Source organism: Microcaecilia unicolor, chromosome 4, assembly GCF_901765095.1.
Source record: "Microcaecilia unicolor chromosome 4, aMicUni1.1, whole genome shotgun sequence".
NCBI lineage: Eukaryota > Metazoa > Chordata > Amphibia > Gymnophiona > Siphonopidae > Microcaecilia > Microcaecilia unicolor.
Window position 1 is genome coordinate 287,365,454 of NC_044034.1, and position 25,931 is coordinate 287,391,384.

Consider the following 25,931-nt stretch of genomic DNA (forward strand, 5'->3'; position numbering starts at 1 on the left):
GAAAGCAGCACCCCCTCCTCCCACACCTGTCCCAGCTTGCGAAGACCATGACTCTCCCATGTACGATAGCATGGATCCAAAGATCCTGGAGCGAACTGTGGGGCAAAATGAATAAACATATGTGTAAAATAGGCACGACCTGGGAAAAAACTATCTCTTACCTTACCAAGTGATGAGCGGCCACTGAAGTAGTGGTGGCGCCCCTCTGATAATCTCTTTAAGGAGGCGCCCAGGGAGCCAAGGTATCGCTTTCAATGGATAAGGGTTCAAATATATCTGCTCAAGTTTTTGCCATATCTTGCCGGCCTCCTGGAGCCAGTCGGCTAAAATTTGAAGGTGAGCCGCTTGGTAATATAATTGAAAGGAGGGGACTCCCATTCCTTCCGGTGTGCATAGTTGATACATCACATCTCTGCGTACCCTTGGTGGCCTCTTCTCCAAATAAAGGAGAACACTCTATGTAGACCCCGCATGAATGAGTCTGGTAGGAAAATAGGGACTGCCATAAACAGATGTAACATTTTAGGCAGTAAGATCATTTTTACCAAAGCAATACGCCCCAGCCATGAGATTGTCGGCCTTTCCCATCGGTCCATTATCTGAAACAGCTCACGGGTCTTGGCAGGAAAATTCACTTTATAAAGATCATCTAAACCCCGGGAGATGTGTATCCCTATGTACCTTATATATTGTGATACCCAGCGAAAAGGGAATTGCACCCATAGCAGAGTAATCTGTTGGGCCGGAAGGTTTATATCTAGGGCTTCTGACTTACTCAGATTAATCTTTAATCCCAAAACCATGCCATACTCTTGCAGCACAGCCGAGGCAGCTAAAAAAGAAGCCATTGGGTCCGCCAGTGTGAGGAGTATATCAACAGCAAAAAGCATGATTCGTGACTCGCCATCTTCACCCTGGGGGGCCCCTAATATCCGGATGTCCGCGAATGTGTATGGACAGAGATTCAACTACTAATGCAAAAAGTAGGGGGGATAGAGCACAGCCTTGGCGCGTACCTCGATATAGTGAAAAAGGGCGAGAGCTCTGACCATTAACCCGGACAGCAGCACATAGCCTATCATATATCAATCTGAGCCAATGAGAGAATCGACTGGAAATCCCAATTTTATCTAAAACAGCAAATAAAAATAGCCAATGCACTCTGTCAAATGCCTTTTCTGCGTCCAGGGATAGAAGACACAGATGGGAGTTTGTCAGTTGAGCTTGGGAAATTAAGTGTTATCAAAAGTTTGCCTACCATGTATGAACCCCGACTGATCTGCATGAACCAAGGATGGAAGATTACGTTGTAATCGGGAGGACAAAATTTTAGTAAAAATCTTATACTCAACTCCCAAAAGGGATATGGGCCTATATGAACTACATAGATGAGGATCCATGCCAGGTTTGGATATAACTGTTATTGTAGCAAGATTCCAAGTAGTTGGCAGGAGCTGCCCCTCATCAAAAGAGTTAAAAACCTTCTGGAGTATAGGGGCCAGCACCCTGCTAAACGTTTTATAGAATTTGTTGGTAAATCCGTCTGGTCCTGGGGCTTTATTATGCGCAAGCCCGCAAATCGCTTCATAAATCTCATCAAGAATTATAGGCTGAGACAACGCTTGTCGAGCTCCCTCTGATAGCCTAGGCAGGTCTACTTTGTTAAGATACATATTAATTGCCTCCGATGGGCAAATGTCTGGAGTGTAAAGGTGTTCATAATATTGACGAAACATATCTTGCAACTGACTGGACTCTCTGTGTATGGAGCCCTCATCATCTTTAAAGCTAATAATATGAGTTCTAGTCATTTGCTGCTTAAGCTTATGAGACAAAAGTCTGCTAGTGTGATTGATGAGCTCGCTGTAGTTGCTCTGAGATATCAACCAGTTGAAGTTCGTGTAGTTCCGTACGGATTTTATGTGCCTGATCTAAAAGATGTCGTTGCGATGGAGATGCGCGCAGACGGATCAAACCCTCTACCTGTGCCAGTTGTTTCCTGAGTGTGTCTCCTGCACTACAATGTTCCCTCCTCACATGAGCTTTTAATGAGATAAGGTGGCCACGGATAACTGCTTTAAGACCTTCCCAAAGAACACCCAGGGAAACCTCCCCATTATCATTCGTATATATTCTTTTATCTGTCCTTCAATCTGGGAAATATTGGATAGATCTGATAGTAACGAGTCATCTAACCGCCAAGATGGCGGGGCACGTACCACCCCAGAAAAATGTAGTTGTAGCAATACTGGAGCATGATCCGACCAAGTACGTGATATTTGGTGTCTGCGAACCCGATTAGACATAGAAGTATTGCCGAACCAAAAATCAATTCTGGAAGAGGAGTTATGCACCAATGAGAAATGCATAGAAGTATCGCCAAACCAAAAATCAATTCTGGAAGAGGAGTTATGCACCAATGAGAAATTGGTATAATCGCGAGAGATAGGGTTAGCATGTCGCCAGAGATCTATCAAATGCCATCGCTCTAAAACCTATGTAGCTTCTCCCAATCTCGCTGAGCATATTGGATCCCTGAGGTAGAATTATCTAACTGAGGATTAAGGGTAAGATTAAAATCCCCTCCCATCAACAAGGACTCTTCTCCATGTTTTAAAAGGAGCTAGTGTAACTGAGATAGATGATCCTCATGATCAGCATTTGGTCCATACACATTGATCAAAGTATAGGTCTGACCCCCCCCAATGAAAAAACCACCAGTAAAAAAGCGGCCTCCTTTGTCCCCAACAACTTTCCCAATTTGCCAAGGCTTAGAATTACTGAAAGCAATTAGAACACACCGGGTTTTGGTGTTATGGTTAGAGGCAAAATAGATATTGGGATAGCTACGATGGTGACAGAGACGTTCATGAGCAGGTTTGAAATACGTCTCCTGCACCAGGGCCACATCCACTCAGAGGTGGAGCAGCTCCCGGAACAGGAGCTGCTGCTTCATTAGTATATTCAACCCCCTGGCATTCAGGAGTACCATGTTAACATCAGCCATTCAAAAGACTAATAAAGAATGATTTGAAAAGTGGACCCACCGCTCCAGATCCCCATCCCATTATGTCGCTCAGTCCTTTCCCTCCCCCAGACCTCCCATCTCACTCATCATGTTTTATGACCCTCTACCATTGCGAGGTGTCAATAGAGGAAGTGCAGTTCGAACCCATACATATCGCTTAATCCGCATAACAGCATAAACTTCCATATCATCAAGCTGATCAATCCATAGACTGGTGGGTTGTGTCCATCTACCAGCAGGTGGAGATAGAGAGCAAACTTTTGCCTCCCTATATGTGGTCATGTGCTGCCGGAAACTCCCCAGTATGTTCTCTATCTCAGCAGGTGGTGGTCACACACAGCAGCAGCTCTGGCTAGGCCTCCAAGCCTAATTTTTAGGTTTTGTTGAGTGCCTGGGGTTGAGGGCTCTTTTGAGCAAGTGCAAACCTGGTGGTGCCAGGTCCCTCCTTTTCTCCCCCCTCCCGCTGGCTCCGTTAAAAAAAAAAAAAAAAAAAAAAATTTTGAACGTCCTTAAAGGCGTTTATTTCGACGTTTATTTAAGCGTCTATTGCAGCTACTCACTGGGACACCAGGTCGTTACAGCTCGGAGCGGACAGCAGGTAATTTTTACCTTTTTATAGCGGGCAGGGGGTTCCCCGATTCTTCTCCTCGTGGCATATGGCGTCGGAGGGCGAGGGCGCAAAGGGTCGCTCCCCGGATCGCTTGAGCGCTTCTAGAGGGGATGCGGGGGTCTTAAAGCCTGATTCGCCCTTGTCGGGTGACAGTTTCGTGACCGATGTATGTCCCGGTCCTTCCTCCGGCGTGGCGGTTTTTCCCGCCATAAACGCCCATCCCCCGCTCCTCGCCTCCGCCATCTTGGCCGGCCACGCGGCTCGGACGGCTTCTTCTTGGGCCGCCCTTGAGGTTGGAGACATTAATGCCATGAACGCCCTTAATTTGGGCGACGGCACAAAAGCGGCTAAAGTTAAGAGCCGTTCTTCCCGCGCGGCTCCTTCGCGGAGTGTCGCGCCGGACGCCATTTTGGATGCGCAGCATGTCTCTCCCCCGCTCTTGCGAGCGCCGGTTGAGGGTGCGTCTAGGGCTGTTGCCCAGGCTGCGGAAGTGCACAGTCTGGGGGGTTTCTCCCCCGAGTTTGTTTTGCTGCTGCATCAGGCCTTCCTCATGCACAACGCTGCCCCTGCTCCCTCGTCTGGAAAAGAGGTTGAGGTTCCCAGAGGCAAACGCCCTCGGGTTGATTCCCAGGCCTTGGAGGAATTTGTCTCCTCCGATGTAGATGAGGGCAGCGTGTCTGAGGTCTCCCAACGGTCCTTTGCGGATTCCTTGGAGGAGACGGATCCCCGCTCGCATGGAGCGGATGACCCCTCTGCAGCGCGGCTCTTTAGCCCAGAGGATTTGCCCAACCTGTTGGTACAGGCCATGGACACTTTGAAGATTTCCTCTCCGGAGGACGTCTCTCCTTCAGCCCCTGTTGGCTCTGCCATTATGCTGGGGACGAAGCGCCCGCCTAGAACCTTCCACGTGCATGAGGCCATGCACACCTTAATTTCGGCTCAGTGGGATGTCCCTGAAGCGAGCCTTAAAGTGGCTAGGGCTATGTCCCGCCTCTATCCTTTGGCTGTGAGTGAACGTGAGGCCTATCTGTGGCCTACCGTGGATTCTTTAATCACTGCGGTGACTAAGAAAACGGCGTTGCCGGTGGAAGGTGGCACGGCCCTAAAGGACGCCCAAGACAGAAGATTGGGGGCGGCCTTAAGGTCGTCCTTTGAGGCGGCTGCTTTAAGTTTGCAGGCCTCAGTTTGCTGCTCCTATGTGGCCAGGGCGTGCCTGACTATGGTGCAGCGGGCTTCCCCCTCGGATCATTCCTTGAGGGCTGATTGGCCGGCCCTGGAATCGGGCTTAGCCTATTTGGCAGACTTGCTGTATGATGTCTTGAGGGCCTCAGCGAAAGGCATGGCTCAGACAATCTCTGCGCGGCGGTGGCTTTGGCTGAAACATTGGTCGGCTGACCACGCATCTAAATCCCGCCTGGCTAGGTTGCCTTTTAAAGGCAAGCTGCTTTTTGGGGTCGAGCTGGACAAAATCGTGACCGATCTCGGCACGTCTAAGGGCAAGAAGTTACCAGAGGTCAGGGCTCGAGCTAGTACTCGTCCCGGTACCTTCAGAGGACGGTTGCAGGAAGCCCGTCGGTACCGCCCGGGCAAGTCGGGTTACTCTGCCCCCTCTTCCTTTAAGAGGACTTTCTCCCCCAAGCAGCATTCCTTTCGCAGAGACCGCCGTCCCGGAGGTGCTTCCTCCGGTCCTCCCCCAGGGTCTCGTACCCAATGACGGGGCCTTGGTCCACGCCCCAGTGCAGATTGGAGGACGGCTGTCTTCGTTTCTGGGCGAGTGGACCACAATAACTTCAGACGCGTGGGTGCTGGAAGTCATCAGAGACGGCTACAAGCTAGAGTTCTGCCGACCCTTAAAAGACGGGTTCGTACTCTCTCCCTGCAAGTCTCTGGTCAAAGCTGTGGCAGTACAGCAGACCTTGGACAATCTGATCCGCCTGGGCGTGGTCGTTCCGGTGCCAGAAAGTCAGCTTGGCAAGGGACGTTACTCCATTTACTTTGTGGTACCAAAGAAAGGAGGTTCTGTCCGGCCTATCCTCGACCTCAAAGGGGTCAATCGGGCCTTGAAAGTGCGGCACTTTCGCATGGAGACTCTCCGCTCTGTTATAGCGGCAGTGAAGGCAGGAGAGTTCCTGGCATCCTTGGACATCAAGGAAGCGTACCTGCATATTCCCATCTGGCCTCCTCATCAACGCTTTCTGCGTTTTGCAGTCCTGGGACGTCACTTCCAGTTCAGAGCCCTCCCATTCGGGTTGGCTACTGCTCCGCGGACCTTTTCCAAAGTAATGGTGGTCATCGCGGCCTTCCTACGAAAGGAAGGGGTACAAGTCCATCCTTATCTGGACGACTGGTTGATCCGAGCCCCCTCTTATGCAGAGTGCGGCAAAGCTGTGGACCGGGTAGTTGCTCTTTTGAGCTCCCTGGGATGGATCATCAACTGGGAGAAGAGCCAGCTGCGCCCGACTCAGTCCCTGGAGTACCTGGGAGTTCGATTCGACACCCAAGTGGGCAGAGTGTTCCTGCCAGACAATCGGATTGTCAAACTTCAGGCTCAGGTGGACCAGTTCCTAGTAGCCTCTCCTCTTCGGGCTTGGGACTATGTGCAGCTGTTGGGCTCTATGACGGCCACGATGGAAGTAGTGCCCTGGGCCAGGGCTCATATGAGACCACTTCAACACTCTTTGTTGCAGCGCTGGACTCCGATGTCGGAGGATTATGCTGTGCGCCTTCCCCTGGACCCAGCAGTGCGCAAGGCACTGAGCTGGTGGATGCAGACAGACAAGTTGTCTGCGGGAATGCCTCTGGTGACCCCAGAGTGGATTGTCGTCACGACGGACGCCTCATTGTCGGGCTGGGGAGCCCACTGCTTGGGAAGGACAGCGCAGGGGCTCTGGTCTCCTGCAGAGGCAAAGTGGTCTATCAACCTCCTGGAACTCAGAGCCATTCGGTTGGCGCTTTTGGAGTTCATCCCGGTACTGGTGTGGAAGCCTGTACGGGTCATGTCGGACAATGCCACGGCTGTGGCCTATGTCAACCGCCAGGGAGGTACCAAGAGCGCCCCTCTAGCCAAGGAGGCTATGAATCTTTGCCGGTGGGCGGAAGCGAACCTGGAGCAGCGTTCAGTGGCCCACATTGCCGGAGTCATGAATGTCAAGGCGGACTTTCTCAGTCGCCATACCTTGGAGCCCGGAGAGTGGCAGCTATCTGCTCAGGCGTTCTTGGACATCACGAAGCGCTGGGGCCAGCCGAGCCTAGATCTGATGGCGTCATCGGCCAATTGCCAAGTGCCGCGTTTTTTCAGCAGAGGACGGGACCCTCGTTCCCTGGGAGTAGATGCTCTTCTCCAACAGTGGCCGACACAAGAGCTTCTCTATGTGTTCCCGCCCTGGCCCATGTTGGGCAGGGTGCTAGACCGGGTGGCAAAGCATCCCGGCAGGGTAATCCTGGTGGGTCCGGATTGGCCCAGACGTCCCTGGTATGCGGACTTGATCAGGCTCTCAGTCGACGATCCTCTGCGGCTGCCAGTGGAGCAGGGCCTGTTACATCAGGGTCCCGTGGTGATGGAGGATCCCTCCCCCTTTGGTCTTACGGCCTGGCTATTGAGCGGCAGCGTCTGAGGAAGAAGGGCTTCTCAGACAAGGTCATCGCCACTATGCTGAGAGCGAGGAAGCGCTCTACTTCTACTGCTTACGCCAGGGTTTGGCGTATCTTTGCAGCGTGGTGTGAAGCAGGCTCACTTTCTCCCTTCACTGCTCCAATTTCTTCAGTGTTGGCGTTCCTGCAAGAAGGTCTGGAGAAAGGCCTGTCGCTCAGTTCCCTTAGAGTCCAGGTAGCGGCTCTGGCTTGCTTCAGGGGCCGCCTGAAGGGTGTTTCCCTGGCTTCGCAGCCAGATGTGGTGCGCTTTCTCAGGGGAGTTAATCACCTGCGCCCTCCTCTGCACTCAGTGGTGCCTGCGTGGAATCTCAACCTGGTGCTAAGAGCATTGCAGAAGCCGCCTTTTGAACCCTTGTCGAGGGCATCTCTGAAAGACCTGACGTTGAAAGCAGTCTTTTTGGTGGCTATCACTTCAGCCAGAAGAGTTTCCGAGCTCCAGGCGCTCTCTTGTCGAGAGCCTTTTCTGCAGTTCACTGAGGCAGGAGTGACTATTCGCACAGTGCCTTCCTTCCTGCCCAAGATTGTTTCTCGCTTCCATGTGAATCAGCAGCTCTGTCTCCCTTCCTTTCGTAGGGAGGACTACCCAGAGGAGTACTCTGCTCTTAAATATCTGGATGTGAGACGAGTCATCATCAGATACTTGGAAGTGACCAATGATTTCCGGAAGTCAGATCATCTGTTTGTCCTGTTTGCAGGTCCTCGTAGGGGTCTGCAGGCTGCTAAGCCTACAGTGGCAAGATGGGTCAAGGAAGCCATTGCAGCGGCTTATGTGGCCGCGGGGAAGGTGCCGCCTATCCAGCTGAAGGCTCACTCCACGAGAGCTCAGGCGGCCTCGATGGCAGAGGCCGGATCCGTCTCCTTGGAAGAGATATGCAAGGCGGCAACTTGGGCTTCGGCTCATACATTCTCCAAGCATTACCGCTTGACTGTGGCTGCACGGGCGGAGGCCCGGTTTGGAGCTTCAGTGTTGAGGTCAGGGATTTCAATGTCCCGCCCTGGGTGAGTACTGCTTCGGTACATCCCACCAGTCTATGGATTGATCAGCTTGATGATATGGAAGGTAAAATTATGTATAATCATACCTGATAATTTTCTTTCCATTAATCATAGCTGATCAATCCATAGCCCCTCCCAGATATCTGTACTGTTTTTATTCTGGTTGCATTTCAGGTTCAAGTTTAGTCTTCAGTTACTTCAGAAAGACTTCGTGTTCAAGTTTTTTCACTTGGATTCTTCAAGAGTTGAGACGAGTTTGTGTACAGTGAGCTGCTGCATTCCTCTCCCCTCCGTTTTACGGGGCTGGATTGAGATTTAAATTCTGCCGGCACTCCCTCCCGCTTCGTGCGGCTGTAGGGCAGCGTTGTACCCCTCCCGCTTCGGCGGTGTTAGGGTCAGTCAGCTCCTCCCGCGGTTGCGGTTGCAGGATAAGCCAGATCCCCCCGCATCGGCGGGTGTGGTGTCCCTCCCCCGCTCCGCGGGGATGAGCTGGACGGATTCCCCTCCCCCACTTGTGTGGGGATGAGCTGGGTTAATTCCCCTCCCCCGTTTCGGCGGTGGTGAGCTGGGCAGAGTGTCCCTTCGTGGGTGTAATTCTCTAAGTGCTGAGTCCTGCGGATGGAGCTTTGATATCGACATACTGAGGAGTTTCCGGCAGCACATGACCACATATAGGGAGGCAAAAGTTTGCTCTCTATCTCCACCTGCTGGTAGATGGACACAACCCACCAGTCTATGGATTGATCAGCTATGATTAATGGAAAGAAAATTATCAGGTATGATTATACATAATTTTACCATAGTGCAACTGATAGGAAACCATTTACACATATAACTAAGATACCATATAAGTATACATTCACAGCACCTTATAGGCGAAACAGGATTCCAGTGAAGGTCTTCAATTACCTCCTCCCACCAATACTCTAACAGCTTTCATAGTTCATTGGGATTAGGCACTAACCTTTTATGGAAAAAGAGAAAAAGGAACCTCCAAATATATAAGAGAACTCGGGTGGTCTGATTCGCCGACTGCTGGCATTGCAGTCGTTTGTGTCCCTTCATCACCCTCTGGCATTTGGGAGGAGTGGACACAGCTGAGGCCTTCCTGGCCTGGCTTGGAGTGGCTGAAGGTTCCATCCGCCCCTCCTCTGGAAGAATTTCACGAGCCTCAGATATAGATTTAATTTCATGCACGCGTCCATCTTTATAGAACACTAACGCAAGGATGTCTCCATCTATAGCGAATGCCCAATTCCTGAAACCTCCGAGTGACGGGCTTCAGATCTGCTCTACGCTTGAGCGTAGCCGCAGTGAGATCTTGATAAATATCCACTTCATATGAGTCCCATTGAAAATTGTGGGCTTGCCTTGCTGCTTTCAGTACCTGTTCTTTGAGTTTGTAATCCTGAAAACAGGCAATGATGTCTTAGGCCTATTATTTGGCGGTGAACCCAATGCTCTGTGAGATCTTTCAAGAATGATGGAAGTGGGGTCCAGTGAGGAGCCATTTATAGTGAGCAATGAGCTTACCAGGCGTTGCACCACTGATTCACAATCCTGATAGCTGGGGACTTCCGGGAGACCTCGAATACAGAGATTGTGCCGCCTGCTCTGATTCTCTAAGTCCTCTATTTTATCCATCAGCTGTTGCTGCCCTGTATGTAGTTCCATGATTTGCTTGTCCACAGACCCTAAGGCTTCAGAATTCTCTTCAATACGGGTCTCTGCTTCCTCCACTCTATTGGCCAGCTCGTGGATCTCACCGCGCAGATCCGCTCCCAGCGTTGCTAGATCTGAGCGGACCGCCTTTAGATCCGCCCGAATTTCTTTCAGCCAGACTTTTAGTTCAGAGAAGGAGATCGTCTCCGAGTTTGTGTGCTCTTCTCTCACTAAGCTTAAATCGTTTTATTTAGGGTCCTCGAAGCTCTCCTGTTCCTATACAGCCGCCATTTTATGGGCCGGAGCACGCGCTGCTGGTGTTCTCCCTGTAAAGGCATAGTGGGACAGATCCGCCATCTCTGAGTGAGAGCTCATTATTGAATCTATTCACAGCTATTACTCCATCGCCAGGCACTCCGTTGTTGCAAAAATAAGATTTTAAGTGCTGGGAAAGCGTTGGTTTTCACCGTGGGAAGCGGGAGCTCGGTTCTTATTCTGCCATCGTCCTTGATGATGTCACTTCCTCCCTTCTTTGAACCTTTTCTAATTCCGCTATATCTTTTTTGAGATACAGCGACCAGAACTAAACGCAGTACTCAAGGTGCAGACACCATGGAGTGATACAAAAGGCATTATTTATTTATTTATTTATTTATTTTGGTGCATTTGTACCCCACATTTTCCCACAGGAGCAGGCGCAATGTATCTTACAATAATTCAAGAGGAAAAAATACAATGCAAAGATGACTCAGTTTCAGATTGAGACAGGCAGGGAATGGAACAGTGGAAAACACGGGGTGAAAGGGGCAAAGCAACCGGCAGATAACCATGTACAGTCAGGAAGGGAGAGAGGTTAAACATAGGAGTTGCCAGTGGAATAAGCTTTCGGTCTTAATCACTATATCTTTCCTAATAATTCCTAGCATCCTGTTTGCTTTTTTGGCCGCTGCCGCACACCGAGCAGAAGATTTCAGCGTATTATCTACAATAACATCCGGATCTTTTTCTTGAGCACTGACCCCCAAGGTGGACCCTAGCATTAGATAACTGTGATTCGGATTATTCTTTCCAATGTGCATCACCTTGCATTTGTCCACAGTAAATTTCATCTGCCATTGGGGTAATATTGTGGAGAAGTGGGGGATATGTACCACATCTGGAGGACTTGCCTCTTAGTTCATCAATTTTAGTTGGAGATCTTGCAGACTCTTCAACAAATGGTCAAGTTTGACTATCCACATAAGGCTGAACATTGTTTATTGCATTTTAAGCCATATGGAGTTTAAAAAAAGATGTGCATAAACTGGCAACGAGTCTGTGGCCAGCAAGATCTCAATTGCAGTGGCATGGAAGCAAGCAGTGATGCCTGCACTGTCTAAGGTCCTTCGGAAACTGGACTGTATTTATCAGATGACCTAATTAATAGCGATACTCACTGGTCAGTTGTTGAGTTTCCACAAAGTGTGGGATATATATATATTGCTTGAAAATCAGCTTTGCCAAGTTCTTGAGCTTTGTATATGTAAGACTCTCCTTTGGGGTTCTCTGCCTCGCCATTAGATTATATCCTGCTAGAATCTGGGAGGTGGGGAAGGCGGGAATTCTTGGATATGTTGGATATTTCTGTACATGCTGAAAAATGGTGTACTGTTCAATTGAAAAGCTTTAATAAACAGAATATAGCGATGATAGAGATCTACAAAATCCTGAGTGATGTAGAATGGGTAAACGTAAATTGTTTATTCTTTCAAAAAGTACTAAAACTAGGGGACTCTCAGTGAAAGTACATGGTAATACTGTTAAAATGAATAGGAGGAAATATTTTTTCACTCAATGTATAGTTAAGCTGTGGAACACATTACTGGAGGATGTGGTAACAGCGGTTAACATAATCTGGGTATAAAAAAGGGTTGGACAAGTTCCTGGACAAAAAGTCTATAGTCTACTATTGAGACAGAAATAGGGAAAGCCACTGCTGTTCCTGGGATTGGTAGCATGGAATGTTGAACTATTTGGCATTCTGCCAGGTACTTGTGACCTCTGCTGGAAACAGGATACTGGGCTAGATGGACTATCGGTCTGCCCCAGTATGGCTATTCATATGTTGTTATGTTTATCATTGACCAGCAAATGGACTACAAAGAAAAAAAATTACTTGTTATAACACTGTTTATTTGTTTTCTTTTTTTTTACTAATTCGTGGTATATTTTTTGCCTTGTTTGAAATAAACGTTTACATTTTTTTTATTTTTCAGCAATCTCTGGAACAGTAGTAAAACATATAATACCCTGAAGAGTTCAACATGAAGGACTCACTCACTCTTCTTTCCCGCTTGTCTGCCCACCCAGACTCACGCTGCTGGTTTCTGGCCTGGAACCCCACAGGAACTCTCTTAGCATCCTGCGGAGGGGACCGCACTATCAGGATCTGGGGCAAGGAGGGTATGCTTAAAAACAGAGCTGGGGATCAAAAGCTCAGGTGCTGTGCTTTTGGACCCACCAGGACTCTATGTATGAATTTGGTCACGCAGGTTTTATTTGGAGCAGCCTAAGAGAAACTCAGGCAATTTATTTGCTTCTGTCTTTTGAGTCTTTTCTTCTAGAAGCTTGCTTTTAGTCCCTTGCTCAGCATGATTCCTGTGGACCCTGCAATTTTGTCTAATACATACATTCACTTTGCTCTTACATTCCCGTGTTGACATGTTAAGAAAGTTCTCACTCATTGTTTTTTTTGCAGGTGATACTTGGGTTTGTAAATCTGTACTGGGTGAAGGACATCAGAGGACAGTGAGGAAGGTAGCCTGGTCCCCTTGTGGGAACTATTTGGCATCAGCCAGCTTTGATGCTACAACCTGTATCTGGAAGAAAAAACAGACACAGTTTGAGGTATTATATAACTTTCAGCAGCAAGCCAACCTACACAGACATTACTTTCTCTTTCAAATCAGGTGGTCATCAGGGATGCATCTTATTCTTTTCTGTCGATTGTCACCAGCTAGCCATCACCTACAGCAGCGTTTCCCAAGCTGTGCGCCGCAACACCCTGGTGCACAGCAGCAAACTCTCTGGGGTACCACAACAAATCCCAATAGATCAGTCTCTGTTTCCCTTCTCGTTCAAAACAAAGCAAGCAAACCTACGAGCTGCTGCATCCAGGTTGTCATTCTTTATTTTTGGTAACATTTTTAAATTTAATCTCGCTTATATTTTTAACCATACTGGCTTGTGCAGCATACATACATACAAAGAGGAAGTATAATAATGGAATAACTTTTCATAGGTCGAGTCGAGTAGTAATTTGTTACAAATCGTAATCGGTGTGTCATTTGGAGGAGCTGGTTATAGGGACACCTTAGCACTGTTATATTTGTGCAGAGAAAAAGATGGAGATCTATGTTGTCGGGGTGGGGTGGAGACCTGCGTGGCATGGGGGGATGAAGATTGGTGTGGCCGGGGGGGGGGGGGGGGGGGTGGAATGCTGCGAAAAATTGCTCAGACATGAAGGGTGCCGTGAACTGAAAAAGTTTGGGAACCACTGACCTACAGTCTCTTTCCACTGACCCATCAGGCTAACATCAGGAAGCTGTGAAGTCATCTATTGTATATGATTTGCTACTTTAGAATTCCTCTCTTTCTAATTCACCATATTAAGAAATACCTACACCAGCTACAGAATATGACTCTGTTTTTGGCTATTTTCCCTTTATCTTTGTTTGCCCTTCATGACTGTTCCCCCTGTTAGCCCAAAATCCATCATGAAGTGTTTGATCTCATTTCTTCCTATGAACATTCTTTTCTCACTTCTCCTTGCAGTGTGTGACAACACTTGAAGGACATGAAAATGAGGTGAAGTCAGTATCCTGGGCTCCTTCAGGCAACTTATTGGCAACCTGCAGTCGTGACAAGAGCGTCTGGGTATGGGAAGGTAAGAATATGTCATGTAAAGAGAGAGGAGAGCATTATGGAAACAGGAAGAGAGAAATAGGAAAAAAGAGAGAGATTTGTTACTATGCATGGAAAGTGACAGCATTGTAAGAAAGAGGAAAGGGGTGAACTGGGTGTGAGGGTAGGCAAGTGAAGAAAAGAGAAGCCTCTGCTTGGGAAAGTGAGTTTAATATAGGGGGGAAAAAAGAACAGTTTTGAGAAAATGATAACAGTCCATTTAATTATGCTTATCACATTTTTTATGTTTCAACTATTTTTTATTGATGGTTCCAAACAACCAGCATAACCATTGCATTAAGTATACAACAATGCTAGTTACAAACTGCGCTCCCTAAACAATGGAAAGCATTTTTACAATAAAGAAGAAACAAAAAGGGGTCCGCATTTCTCCCATCAATAGTTTTCTCCCTCCCCCTTCCCTTACTAACACCCACCTCCCTGCCCCTCTCCCAATCCCTCTTGCTTAACTCCCCCCCCCCCATTTACCTTATGATCCATAGGTGATAAGTGTGATACTAAGTTTGTAGATTTATTTTATTCAGTGTATGTTAGGGATGGTACACATTTTTATTTTAACTATTCTTTCTTTACAACGTGTTAAGTTGCATTTTTTTAAATTTCAAATTATACAGTAACATCTTATAATGTAACTGAGAAAAACAGGAAAAAAGTTTTCCAAAAGAATATAAAAACCAGGAACATTCTAATGTCATCCCATTTTCTAGGTAATAAGACCAAGATATGGAAATTGCAAAACAAAAGAAAAATTTTGACAGATACAAAATATCAGAGGCAGACCTCAGCCAGCCCCACAATGTTCCCTAAATTAGCTATGAGGGTCATGTTTGTATTTTCATCTCTTCCCTGGAAACCACAAATTCTAATAATTGCTAAGGAATTATTCTGAAAACTAAGGCAACAGATACAAGAAAATAAAAGCAAAAAAAAGTCATCTCCAGAGCTTGAGCCTGAGGGCTAAGAGCCAAGAACTCTTGTTGCCGCTTCAGGGTACTCCTTGATAAATTAGTGTAAATTCTAATCTTTGTTCCTAAGAATTCATAATCCAGTTCTAAGGCAAACATCACTTAGTGCCCTTTTTACAAAGCTGCGCTACTGAGTAGTGGTGCGCTGAATGCGAGGAAGCCCATGGGAATAAAATGGGCTTCTTCGCATTCAGTGTGTTGCTAATCAGTAGCACAGCTTTGTAAAAGAAGCCCTAAAAGAGTGATCTGCTGAGTTATAAACTCCAGAAATGATTATTCTAACAAAATATGTTAAGTTCACTTCCTGACCACTCTTTTTAGTACCTCAGAGCATCAAATAATGTGCTTTCACTAATGGTGGTAATGCTTCAGGTAAGAGGTTAAGCACTTCTTCTTTAAAAGTATTTTCTAGCCATCTCAACTGGTGTAATTAAAGGTGATCTTGGAAAGTTTAAAAATCTCAAAGTATTTTTTCTCAATTGATTTTTCCACATGTTCCATTTTCCTAATAGTACAATTCTTATCCTTTATAAGAGTTCCACAAATTCCTTGTAACTCTGACCTTATTCTCTAAAGTGGCCACTGTTATCTGACTATTGATTCAATGCCAGGCATTGGGCAGTCAGTTTTCCAGATACCATATTAAATTCTGAAAAAACTTATTAACCACTCAAGGATGAATTGAGAGTATACATGGCTTCACCTCAGCATATTCAATGTAACGATTGCTGGCCTAACCAGCGAAGTAATCAGAGCCCCCGGAACCCCTTCCCCCACAGCAGTCACTGTACTCAGCAGTTGTTTCTGATGTTGCTGTGAATTCCTGCCAAGGATATCCCTGAGGGAGGAAGTAAGGGCTGGGATATTCTCCAAGTTTGGTCTTGGTGAGAACATCCACTCTCCTGGGCCGTCCTTTTGCCTATCTTGCAAAGAGATTCTGGGTTATGGTGGAGCCGACCTGGGAGCAGGGTTCAGAGAGACCCCGCTTACATTGCTGCTGTAGAAAGAATCAACTGGCAAGGCTGAAGAGGTCACTGCTTCTAACGAGCAAGTACCCTAAATGAGTCCAGTGTAGGTTGCTTCAAGGACTGGGGTCCACTGGATGCCAGAGGCAGCTGCTGAGTTTTCCCTCTCCTCTTCCCTATTGCCAGATAGGAAAGATGCCAAATAGAGCCAATGCAGCAAGCAACAGAGCTCCTGCTTGAACATCTGTTCAGGGTGCCATCTTGGCCAAATTCACAATTTTTTTAAATTATTCTGTTGCATCAGTAGTGTATGTTTCAGTCTTAATTGTAAACTGCCTAGTGCTTGGCAAAGAGAGGTATATCACATGGATAAAATTACTCAGAAGGGCTCAGAGGAAAGATTGGGTGCATTAAATATGTTTGGAGCGTTGAGGTGGGAAACGTATGATGAATCTCTTCACAAAAGTAGGGAGAGGGAAGAGATGAGAAACTACAGGCCGGTAAGCCTCACTTCGGTGGTAGGAAAAATAATGGAGTCACTGCTGAAGGAAAAAAATAATTAACTTTCTGGAATCCAGCAGTTTACAGGAACTGAGGCAACATGTCTGCAAAAGGAAAATCCTGCCAACGAACCTGTTTGATTTCTTTGACTGGGTGTGACCAATGAACTGGATAAAGGACATGCGCTAGATGTAACCTACTTGGATTTCAGCAAAGCCTTTGACATGGTTCGTCACAAAAGACTTTTGAATAAGCTGAGAGGGCTGAACTTAGGAACCAAAGTGGTGAAACTGTATTGGAATCTGGTTGGCTGACAGGTGATAGAGGGTGGTGGTAAATGGAATCTGCTTGGAAGAAAAGAAAGTGAGTAGTGGAGTGCCTCAGGGGTCAGTACTGGGGCCGATTCTGTTCAATATTTTTGTGAGATTTTGCTGAAGAATTAGAAGGAAAAGTTTGCCTCTTTGCAGATGACATGTAGATGGTCAATAGAATGGATATTCTAGAGGGAGTAGAAACCATGAGAAGAGATTTCCAAACTTTGGAAGAATGGTCAAGGGTCTAGCAGTTAAAATTTAGTCACCAAAAAACAAACGGGGTAAAACTACTTAAAGGGAAGGAAAATTAAAGCAGCATACACAAAACTATTCCCAACCCATATCCGTGAATTACAAAAGTGAAAAAAGGTTTACAAGACATACTATAATTTTTAGAGATGTGCTCATATTGACAACGGACAATCATAGACTCAATGGTCTTTTTTTTTTTTTAATGTCTGGGCTTGTAATCCTAGCATGCCAAACTTAATTTGTAAAAATTTCATGTGTACTTACCCTGCTGAAGGAGAAACAATAAATAATGTTCCCTTCAAATAACATTTATTTTAAATATTTATACAGAACTATCCACAGTTCTAGGCAGTATACACTGAAAACATACATAATAAAATAAAAATAATAAGACTCTTAAAGACATTGCATAGCATAGATCACATGAATGAAGCAGAAAAATATTCATTCTCTAGTACTGAAGGCTTATGATGGCAAACACAAGGTAGAGGCTGGGGCATATTGACATCGAATCTCTTTGGAGGTTACTCTAAGGTTGCTGATTGTCCTTGAAGCACCCCAGATGTGAGAATCGTTCATCATCCTTGGTATCAGAGGGGACACAACAGCCTCCAAAGGACCTGAGACCTGCCATCTGATACTCCTTGAATGACTCTGGATGATGTGGCCACACCCACTGTATTCCTTGTGCCTTTGTCAATGGCACCTCATGAGGAGATGACATAAAGTTATTCAAAGTTGTTAAATCGCAAGAGGATCATGAAAAATTACAAGAGGACCTTACGAGACTGGACGTCTAAATGGCAGATGACGTTTAATGCTAGCAAGTGCAAAGTGATGCATGTGGGAAAGAGGAACCCAAATTATAGCTACATAATGCAAGGTTCCATGATGGGAGTCACCGACCAAGAAAGGGGATCTCGGCGTTGTTCTTGATTTGTTGAAATACTCTGCTCAATATGCTGTGGCAGCTAAGAAAGCAAATAGAATGTTAGGTATTATTAGGAAAGGAATGGTAAACAAAAGTGAGGACGTTATAATGCCTTTGTATTGGCCCATGGTGCGACCGCACCTCAAATATTGTGTTCAATTCTGGTCGCCGCATCTCAAACAAGATATAGTGGATTAGAAAAGGTACAGAAAAGGGCAACGAAAATGATTAAGGGGATGGGACGACTTTCCTATGAGGAAAGGCTGAAGCATCTAGGGCTCTTCAGCTTGGAGAAGAGACTGCTGAGGGGAGATATGAAAGAGGTCTATAAAATAGTGAGTGGAGTGGAACTGGTAGACGTGAATCATTTGTTTACTGTTTCCAAAAATACTAGGACTAGGGGGCATGCGATGAAGCTACAAAGTAGTAAATTTAATATGAATTGGAGAAAAATTTTCTTCACTCAACATGTAATTAAACTCTGGAATTCATTGCCAGAGAATGTGGTAAAGGCAGTTAGCTTAGTGGGGTTTAAAAGGGTCTGGACAGCTTCCTAAAGGAAAAGTCCATAGACCATTATTAAATTGACTTGGGAAAATCCACTGCTTATTTCTGGGATAAGCATTATAAAATGTATTGAGCCTTTCTGGGATCTTGCCAGGTATTTGTGACCTGGATTGGCCACTGTTGGAAACAGGATACTGGGCTTGATGGACCTTTGGTCTGTCCTGTGTGTGTGGGGGGGGGGGGGGGTGGTCTTTGTTTTTTATCGCGCGACTGATGCCCAGGAGAGTTCCCCTCATAAGGCTGACTGGAAGTTGGTGGTCATCTTGCCGATGTGCAATCCGGGAACGGCAAGACTGGCAGTTGCAGTACCTGACCCTACTTCAGCGATCCTCTCTGGGGCAGCTGATCCCAGGGTTTGTTCGGGTGGGGGAGGGGGACATCTGCTCCGTTTTCCCAGGAGTTCATTTTACTACTGCACAATGCTTATCTATTAAAAACATATCAGGGTTCTGACTGTCTGGGCTCTGCAGACTGGAGAGCCTTTGGGGTTGCTTCCTGCCTCTCGGTCACTCATCTCAAAACGCAGATTGATTCAGTCAGGCTCTGAGGGGGTCTGGCCCCTCTGTCACCATCTCACTCTGAGGGGCTTCTGTCTGGCCAGTCTGTGTCTGCACAGCTGCAGGTCGACTTAGATGAAGATATATTTGTATGTATTTATCTATATCTATCTATAGCTATAGGTATATATAGACAGATATATATATGTGAGTGTATATATATATATATATACTGACATACAAACACAAGTGCACACACACAGAAATACTAGCCCACAAAGATAAGCATAAACAAAACAGAAACATGCACATAAGCCATACTCTGCTTGCTAGTGGATACAGGGAAAATACAGGAGTGATGTCAGCTGGAAGAGAATACATGTCATCGCTTGCTCTGTATTTTTATTGGAAACAAAGCCACATCACACTCTCTATGCACTTTTGTTTTTGCTGTTTTTAACTTGTATGTTCTTTTTTTCTTGTAATCTGCATTGATTTTATTATTTAGGTGGAATATAAGTCAATAAACCGTGTGCAGGGAGGCAGATAGAATTAGGACACTGCCAAATCAAGGGCTGAGTGGAGCATATGCTGGATGTAGTCTTGAACTGAAGTAAACTTTTAAAGCAACATTGCAGTATGGCTGCTCCCTGCTGTTATCCTGATTTTCATTTTTACCTGCAAGAGTAGGCTGAAGGTGGAAATAGATTTTCCTAGAGTTCTGTATTCACATCCGTCTGATTTGTCTTCCATTACAGTGGATGAAGAGGATGAATATGAGTGTGTCAGTGTCCTGAATTCACACACGCAGGATGTGAAACATGTTGTTTGGCATCCCAACCAAGAGGTGAGACCATGTTCTGCTAACCAAGTGTAAGACACCTTCCCAGCCCAGATGTAAGGCAGGAGGGAGCCCCCAAATGAGAGGCAAAAAGAACAACCTCAGACAAATGACTTCTGCATTTGTAGAGCACTGTAGACTAAGGCACTGAACTACAAATTACATACAGGTACAATGAATTCTTATCCAAAAGAGCTTACATTTTAAATGGATACCAGAAGCAGAGATGGAGAGTGATTTACCCAAGGTCATAAAAAGTGGCAGAGGCATCATTCCTAATTAATTATTGAGACCATTACACCACATGCTTTTGCTTGAGAATTTTTTCCCCCTTAGCCAAAGGAGTAAGGCCCAGATGCACAAAATCTAACGTGCCAGCAATGTGGTTTTTATACCAGTTCAGTGAGCAAGGAGTAAAACGAGACATGCACAAAGGGGTTCCCCAAGCTATTTTCCAGCCACTGTAGCAGTTAACGAAAGTTGTATGCAAAACTATTATAATGAGCTAAGTACTATGGAAAGCGATGCACAGCAGTTTTCCGACCCAATGCAAGAAGCAGCCTCTACCTTTACCATCGAAATTTTAACGGGTGGTCAGTAGCTGTCGGTACTGCCTAGAATGACAGCTGAACAGTGGAGGGAAGGGGTAGAGGGAAGAATTTCAGCTTGTCAGAATCATCCAGACCCCCTCTCTGTTGATTGCCTGAAGGTAAAAGGTTTCCATTAAGAAACAGCATTTGTGTCATCGGAGGAGGGATAGAGAGAAAACAGTGGCTTAGCAAAAACAGATGCAATGATGAATCAAACTTTCAGTCATTACCTGATCAGAGTTCTCACGCAGTAGGGTCATTAGTATTAATCTACAAAGAGACAGTGTGAGCAGGAAATAAAAACAACAAAAAAAGGCTTTTTCATACACACATACAGAGCAGCCACGCTTAGTGATTGGCTGCTCTGCGCATGCTTACCTGGCTGAGTAGCTTCCCTCCGTCACAAGCAAATGAGCCCTGTTCGAAAAAGCAGCGAGCAGCTCATTTCTTGTGATTCTCTTTGGGAATCCATCTGTATTTCCAAATCAGTAACTTTAGAATGATAAGTAGTAGTAGTAGTTTTAGCGATTTGAAAATACGGATAGATTCTTAATGGGGATCTTAGTGCATCTGGGCCTAAGAGTCTATCCCTTGAAAACCAGTGCAAGTTGCCTCTAACATGTCATGAGATTTGTCTTTTTCCTTTATGTTGTGTTGCCCATCAGTTGTTGGCATCTGCTAGTTATGATGATACAGTAAAGCTGTACCGGGAGGAGGAGGATGACTGGGTTTGCTGTGCTACCTTGGAAGGACATGAATCCACTGTATGGAGTTTAGCATTTGACAAAAGTGGGGACCGACTAGCAACATGCAGTGATGACAAGACCGTGCGCATCTGGCGTCAATACAAGCCGGGCAATGAACAAGGTAATAGGTGGGACCATGTGGTCATTTTTCACCTCTTTGCTTGCAGTTGCAGTCGTAGAGATTCCAGAATGAGAGTGTTTTGTGACTTAGCAGGGAGTTCTCATCTCCTTTGAAAACAGTGCTGAACATGGCCTAGAATGCCATAAAGGGACATTATACTGCTTAAAATTCCATCTTCTGGATGAAACATCCACAAACAGCTGGGACAGTTTTGCCAAGATGAGGTATGTTAGCCTGAGATCAGGTTAAATTCTAGTATAGGCTGTATAATATGCAGCTACTAAAACTGCCTCTGTGAAGAGAACCTAAAGCAGCTGGGAAAAAAACTCTGCTATAAGGGTTTATCCCTTTACATATAGAACAATAGTAATGAATGGGGCAGATTTAGGGATTCTATATACTGTGGGGAGGGAGAGGGAAATCCTGTTGACACGAATAAATACTGGCTATTTCTGGATGCATTCTGCATTGAATACAAAGAACCCGTATACTTGAAATAACAGGGGAAGTGGTAAAGGGACGATTACTTATTGCCACTGAGAGAGGGAGTATCTATATGTGTGGAGTGCATGGTGCTGTGGGCAGTTGGAGCGTTGGGTTACGTGGACTGATGTATTTCCTTTTCTTTCAGGAGTGGTATGCAGTGGCTCTGACCCAAACTGGAAGTGTATCTGCATACTCTCAGGATTTCATACACGGACCGTATATGATGTGTCCTGGTAAGCATGGATTGCTATACCACAGACCGCACAGATCATGTGTTCATTGGCAATAAAGCTATGTAATCGCTAAAAGGTGGTAAGGATAATCACAAGGCACAGGCTGACTCGTTTCTGAATGGTGACTGGGCTTGTAACTGAGAATGCATGATTAATTCAATACTAAGTACCAGTAGTGTTACTGTGACTTTATATTAGTTGAGACCTACTCCTGCTTGGCTTTGGCAAAGCTTTTGGGAGATGATGTTGGGAAAACTGGGCTTGGTAGTAAATGCTGTGTGGCCTGTTTTTTCCTCCCACGTTTATAGCCAGAGGGGTGGAGAGTCAGAGATGCCAGGGGTTAATGGCATTAAGTATCTGTTTTCAGCCTAAGCTGAGCACCTGGATCAAGCTGGTCTGGATTCACTTAAGCTAGAGTCAAATTTTGGTCGTCTAGATTAGGCAAGCGGTCTTGGTAGAAAATCAAGCTAATGGTGCATATTGATAACTTAGATATGGTGCACCAACCACAAGCTATGTTAGTCATTTAAAACATTCTTTTGCCCCTGTCAGATCTAGAAAGTTCAGCAGTGAAGGTACTTTTATTGTCTTAGTTGGAAAAACTTAGATGGTTCTAGGGATGTCAGTGTTTTTGACTGTGCAATTTGTCCCCATGCCTTTGCTTTTTGCAAGATGAGCATTTTTTTCTCATTATATTAGAAAGTTTTAATTAAAGATGTTAAATTTTGCTGGACTTATGACGAATATGGTGCTTGAGACTTGCTGAGAGATTTTACCTCCAATCTACACTTTTGAAGGTCCTATATATATATATATATATATATATATATATATATATAAAAGAACATAAGAATAGCCATACTAGTGGTCCATCTAGCCCAGTATCCTGTTCCAACAGTGGCCAATCCAGGTCACAAGTACCTGGCAGAAACCCAAATAGTAGCAACATTCCACGCTACCAAACCCAGGGCAAGCAGTGGTTTCCCCATGTGTATTTCAATAGCAGACTATGGACTTTTCCTCCAGCAACTTGTCCAAACCTTTTTTTAAACCCAGATATGCTAACTGCTGTTACATCCTCTGGCAACAAGTTCCAGAGCTTAACTATTGACTGAGTAAAAAAAATATTTTCTTCTATTTGTTTTAAAAGTATTTCTGTGTAACTTAAGTGTCCCCTAGTCATTATACTTTTTGAAAGCGTGAAAGTTGATTCACTTTTGCCCTTTCTACACCACTCAGGATTTTGTAGACTGCAGTAATATCTCCCCTCAGCAGTCTCTTTCCAATCTGAAGAGCCCTAACCTCTTTAGCCTTTCCTCATATGAGAGTATGTTCTAGTGGGGTACTATTTGTGTATATAACATTCTGTATTAATTTACCGACATAAGTTGAAGTTTGGCGTTAAAGAAACATTCAGTTACAAAGGCTGTGTTATATTAGATACAATCTTCTCCTTGATTTCCTTAGTGTTTAAATTAAAATAAATAATTTTTTAGGAAGTGTGAACATATCTGGAAAATTTCAGAGAATCTGGAACACAAGGTTGTTTAAAATTCTTGTGTTAAAAAATATAAATGAGAACTAAGTGACGAAGAAAACTTAAATAGCTGAAGCTAAAAATGGGACTGGAAAGTTAGTTAAAATAGCAAATGTGATGTTATGAGTAAGCCTCATTAAATAGCCCCTGGTACCAATGCATTGTGGCTTTTTTTTTTTTAATTAAATAAATGTAAAACATATTAGACCTTTGCTCTTGGCCAGTTTAGGTGAAACACACCTACTCTCCTGTTTTTTTAACAAAGCAATATTGTACACTGGTGATTTGGTTAATCCATCTTTGAGAGTTTTGGGAGTTTGGATAGAGTTCAGGGCTATGTTGGCCTAAGGAAGGTAGTACAGGCTGTTTAAAAATACTCTATTTCACCAGAACATATTGAGATGCTATGTAATGACTGAGCAATGGTCTTCCCTCTTTCTTTCCCCATTCCTAAATACATGAAGTAATTGTCTGCTTATGATCTGATCTTGTTTATCTATATATCTGATAATTTTAACTTCATATTTTTTTTTTGTCTCAAATGCCCTAAAAACCAAGAAATTTGAAAACCGGTACTCTTTATTCTAAAGGAAACCTCTAAAGAGTTGGGGGGTTTTGCAGCTTGTTAATGCCTAACAATTGCTTTGCTGCAGCAGCCTCACTTTTGTTATGTGTCTTTCACACTTCCGCCTCCCCATCCTGCCTTATTTACTATTGTTGTTGCTATTGCTACTCATTTCTTCTGCCCTTGTTGACCTCTGATTCACTTTCCTATACATTTTAAATTATACAGTAAATTAATTGTAACCTAGGTTACCTTCTGTGTCCTCCCTTTCTACCACCATTTATTTTTATTTATTAGGATTTATATACTGCCTTTTTGAAAAAATCACCCACGTTTCCTTTCTTAATACAAATTTTCCAACTTGAGCAAGAAAACATTTGGGATAACAATAGCAGTGATAACACTGCGTTCCTTGAGAACAATGCCAAATTTCAATTTTCTGTATCCCACCTCCCCACACAAATCCCATGTTTTTCTAATAGTTTTTGCAAACTGCTTAGATATTTGATGTACTGCAAATAGTAAAAATAAAGGCGAAATGTGAAATCAGGCTTTAAAATTCTGAGCCAGTGTTTGGCCAGAGGCAAACCTATTCAGGATCTGAATATGTTTGGAGAATTAAGGATAAAGCTTTGCTGGTGAACGACTGAATCTTTAGGCTGCATTAGAAACGTTATTTATTTATTAGGATTTATTTACTGCCTTTTGTTCGCCCTGCTTAATAAGAGAATGCTGGTGTTTTTCATATCCAGGTCTCACCTTACGGGTTCCTTGGCTACTGCCTGTGGAGATGATGCCATCCGAGTTTTTGAAGAAGATACTTGCTCAGACCCTCAGCAGCCAAGCTTCTCAATGACAGCACACATGGCACGGGCCCATTCCCAGGATGTGAACTGTGTGGCCTGGCATCCGAAGGAGGAAGGGCTGTTGGCCTCCTGCAGTGATGATGGCGAGATTGCACTCTGGCAGTACCAGAGATTAGAGTGACACAGAGACTGGGCACTGCATTGAACAAAGACCAGATCATGTGCTACTGGTGTATGATGATCTCTGCATTTGTGCAGTCCAGCTTGTCTGTTTACAGCACTGTAATATAAAAATGGAGGCAGAGGCTAATGCAGAAATCCTAAAGCTGTGAGTCTCATTTGTGCTTTGCCTATGTAATGTGGATAACAGTCCTGGAGGAATTCTGTCCACAGTATTTTAAAATTCTTTGTACTAACACAATGTAATCACTGTCTGAGTAATACTGAAAGATGCAATATATTCTTCAAGGACAAGTAGGCCATTGGTATACCCACATCTGGTGATATCATCTGACGGAGCCTGGTTTGGATGCTGCCCAGCATATATAGCTATTCTAGTAGCGTCCCACCACGCATGTGTGGGTGCCTTTCCGCCAGACGTCCGCATGCAGGTCCTTCAGTCTGTTTTTTTCTGCGGAGCTGTGAGGTCGTGTTTTGGGGTCTCTCTTTAGCGCATTTCAGTAGAGATTTTTTCAGTGAATTCCCATGTTGGTTTTCCTCCATTTCTTTCAGTTTCTTCATTGTTTTTGTTTTCTGTACCTTCCCCTTTATTTTATTAGTTTTTTTGGCTCTTCAGATTGCTTTCTTTTTTGCGCAGCTCTTTTAGGCCTGAGCATTGACTTCAATTTGAGCTTTGCCCCTTTTTGATGCCCAAGATTGAGGAATTTAATTTAGCCGCAATTCTTTCCTCAATGTCCAAGACCCCCCCCCCCCCCCCCCTCCCAAGGCTTCAAAAGGTGCACCCAATGGGGGAGGGCGTGGCAAGATGGCGTCCTAGCTTACTGCATGAACAACTTGGCTGCTTGCTGGTAATTCCTCTTGCTTCTGTTTTCCCTTTTTGAGATGCCTCATACAAAACGGAAAGGGACGACAAAAGGGCAACCG

The 25,931-nt window shown here is 45.0% G+C and overlaps 1 protein-coding gene across 3 annotated transcripts in view; it reads left to right on the plus strand.

Annotated features, from left to right (window-relative positions):
• Positions 1–25,145, plus strand: part of CIAO1 (cytosolic iron-sulfur assembly component 1) — a 31,266-nt gene extending 6,121 nt beyond the window's left edge. For all 3 annotated transcript variants that reach the window (XM_030201640.1, XM_030201642.1, XM_030201641.1), the window contains exons 2-8: positions 12,203–12,389; positions 12,685–12,833; positions 13,761–13,872; positions 19,661–19,749; positions 20,999–21,200; positions 21,832–21,919; positions 24,774–25,145. In XM_030201640.1, coding sequence (XP_030057500.1) covers positions 12,251–12,389; positions 12,685–12,833; positions 13,761–13,872; positions 19,661–19,749; positions 20,999–21,200; positions 21,832–21,919; positions 24,774–25,008 — 1,014 coding nt within the window. In that variant the 5' untranslated portion in view covers positions 12,203–12,250 and the 3' untranslated portion in view covers positions 25,009–25,145. The remainder of the gene's footprint in view (positions 1–12,202; positions 12,390–12,684; positions 12,834–13,760; positions 13,873–19,660; positions 19,750–20,998; positions 21,201–21,831; positions 21,920–24,773) is intronic.
• Positions 25,146–25,931: the final 786 nt, after the last annotated feature.